The sequence below is a fragment of the Prosopis cineraria genome, unplaced genomic scaffold, assembly GCF_029017545.1.
Source record: "Prosopis cineraria cultivar Desert tree isolate PC_DT_omini unplaced genomic scaffold, ASM2901754v1 PC4, whole genome shotgun sequence".
In the NCBI taxonomy this organism is placed as follows: Eukaryota; Viridiplantae; Streptophyta; class Magnoliopsida; order Fabales; family Fabaceae; genus Prosopis; species Prosopis cineraria.
The window spans coordinates 42,028,887-42,031,799 of NW_026555335.1; the positions used below are offsets into that span (position 1 = coordinate 42,028,887).

Here is a 2,913-nt window from a genome sequence, read left to right on the forward strand (position 1 = left end):
AATTTATATATTCAAATGAGATATTTGTACAAAATTCAAATCCTCATCAATCTAAACGCAACATTAATGCTTTTGATCTCCCAATCCAATCATCTAGCAATTGAATTGGGAGATTCATGAATTCATGAATGTAATCCACCCAATTAATGGATTGTAAAATAAATTACAAAACGACAATTATAAAATCTCCCAACATAAATGTATTGCGTGTTCGGAATGCAAGTACAATTAGAGTTTACCTGTATATTATTTTTTATTTATCTTAAAACGAAATAGCTATGTAAAATATGAAAAATCACACAAATAAAATGCTTGATTATTTCCATATTTAAAAAAGCAATAAAAAAATATTTTAAAATTGAGATCCGTGAATTTATATAAAGTTTTTTTTTCTATTTTTCTATTCTATTACTTCTTATAAAACATAAAATTTTCTTCCTCTTTTTTAAAAAGACATTCTTCATGAAATTCATGAATTTTCAGATGATTCATCCCAAAACAATGAACTAAATCCAAACTCATTATGACACAAAAGTTAAAGTGGGCTTATAAAGGCCAGCCAAAACAACTTACATTCCACGCTCTCCCTACAAAATTCTCCATAGAACACCATCTTCAACCATCCTTCAAGTTCCCTACTCTTCACTCTCGTCTTCATTGAAAGAGTTTCTGAATTGGAACAGTTTCATTAAGACAAGTAGAGGGCTTTAGATGGAAAACGCTTACGTGCAGTCAAACAAGGGAGAAGATCAGATGAACTTGCCTCCTGGCTTTCGGTTTTACCCGACAGATGAAGAGCTAATCACTCATTACCTGTTCAAGAAGGTCACTCAAACCAACTTCTCTGCTATAGCCATTGGAGAAGTGGATATGCACAAGTCTGATCCTTGGGATTTGCCGTGTAAGTAAACTCATCTGAACCCATTCCATCTGATTCTCCTGAGAATTTGGATGCTTTGATCTGATCATATGCGTATTGTCTGTAGGGAAAGCGAAAATGGGCGAGGAAGAGTGGTATTTTTTCTGCTTGAGAGACAGAAAATACCAGACTGGTTTGAGAAGCAACAGAGCCACTGAAAAAGGGTACTGGAAGTCCACAGGGAAAGATGGGGAGATTTACATAGGAAGATGGCTGGTGGGGATGAAGAAAACTCTGGTTTTCTACAAAGGAAGAGCACCAAAGGGAGAAAAAACCAACTGGGTCATGCATGAATACAGGTTAGATGGAAAATTGTCTGTCCACAACTCCAACGGAACTGCAAAGGTACCAACTTTATAGTGCATATTAGGTATAGGAAAAAAAAATAGTTTTTTAGAATTCTATTTTTTTTCAAGACATATTTTTATTTTTTTCTTTCTAGAAATCATTTTTTTTTCTTACATGAGATATCCAATTATTTTCCCCTATTTACCAGGGTTCTCTTTAAATGTCCCAATTTCTTAATTATTTTTTTCTTAATTCTTTTGATTAAAAGAGAGACATTTTGATATCTTACAATAATAAAATGGTATAATTTTATAATTTTTAAGAAAATCCTAAAATTGTGCTATTTTAATTTATTTTCTTTAAAAAATATAAATGGTATAAAATATAAAAGATATATTTTATTTCATGTGAAATTTGACGAACAAAAAACGCAAAAGAAAAAACAAATAGTAAAGTCGAGAAAGTACTCCATGCCCTAGTTCGATGGCGTCAATTCTCTTTTTAACTGAGTTTGGTATGAATTTGCAGGAGGAGTGGGTTGTTTGCAGGGTGTTTCGGAAGACTTCAGGGGGCAAGAAGACCCACATTTCTGTTGTAAAGAGGTTGGAATGCATTGGAAATGGACTGGATTCTTCACTTTCACCACCTGTCTTTGGTTCTTCTCCTTATTACATTGGCTTAACTGAACCTCCGATGATGAGTGCTGATTCGGGACTCGTGCCCTGCTTCTCCACCCCATTTAATTATGAAAATGAGCAAGCAGGGATTCTTAATTCTCTAGGAAACCCAGAAATTCTGCCAACAATCCCTCTCCACGCCTCATTGTATTCTGCTGAACCATCCCTTCAAGTAGGTCCAGTGAATTTGTCTCTACCACTCTCTGCTTTTACTGTGCAGGAACGGTGCTTCCTTGATGCTGCTTTCATGAACCATAATGGATCGAGATTGAGAAATGGTTTTGTATCAGAGACGGAACAAATGGTGAGTGTCTCGCATGAAGCCAGTCTCACCACTGGCATGCATGAATCCGGAGATCTCTTCAGTGATATCAAGTTTTGATAATCAGCAAAACCCGTCTGCTTCTTCCGCAACAGCTGTGCACCTTTATAACATGTGGAATTACTAAGACCAGATCATAGGACATTACATGTATTTTCTCTGTTTCTTTCTTTATAATTAACCCAAAAAAGTAAATCCTTGCTAAATAAGTCCATCCCAAATATACATCCACCATGACTGAGGTAGTTATCACTTGTGACACACAAGTGTATACATATGCATGTAATGTAATGGGATATATATATATATATTCAAGCTATGAATGAAACAGGAAATAAATGTACTCATCAATTGTTTGGAACCTTGCTTTATATATTGCTTAATGTCATTTTTTCTCCTCACTAAAATGATAAAATGGGTATCGATTTTGATGGGAGGTGTTATAGTAACTTAAAAATTAAAAAGGTTTCGAATTCAAGTTTATATTAAAATAAAAAGAAAGAGAAAATAAATATCTTTCATTATTTTCCATCAATATCCATCTAAATTAAATATTTCAAGAGCGCTCTCACACACGTAGAAACTCTAAAATAATTAGATATAAATCTAGTTAAAAAGGAATAACGCTAATTGAATTATTGCATATTTGTATATATCTTGAAACGTTAAATATGAATGGAGACGGCCTAGTGTGAGAAAAAGTTTCA

The 2,913-nt window shown here is 33.8% G+C and overlaps 1 protein-coding gene across 1 annotated transcript; it reads left to right on the forward strand.

Moving 5' to 3' along the window:
- Positions 1-711: 711 nt before the first annotated feature.
- On the forward strand, positions 712-2,266 carry LOC129309030 (NAC domain-containing protein 100-like). The gene is made up of 3 exons (XM_054950375.1): positions 712-901; positions 987-1,264; positions 1,736-2,266. Exons 1-3 carry the CDS (start codon positions 712-714, stop codon positions 2,264-2,266), a joined length of 999 nt encoding a protein of 332 aa, XP_054806350.1.
- The last annotated feature ends 647 nt before the right edge of the window (positions 2,267-2,913 follow it).

What these genes read in the sequence shown, in the direction of transcription:
- LOC129309030 (XM_054950375.1), top strand. Translation starts at nt 712, where the DNA reads ATGGAAAACGCTTACGTGCAGTCAAACAAGGGAGAAGATCAGATGAAC. An exon ending in TGATCCTTGGGATTTGCCGT is followed by an intron (nt 902 to 986) that starts GTAAGTAAACTC and finishes TATTGTCTGTAG; the next exon opens with GGAAAGCGAAAATGGGCGAG. An exon ending in ACTCCAACGGAACTGCAAAG is followed by an intron (nt 1,265 to 1,735) that starts GTACCAACTTTA and finishes ATGAATTTGCAG; the next exon opens with GAGGAGTGGGTTGTTTGCAG.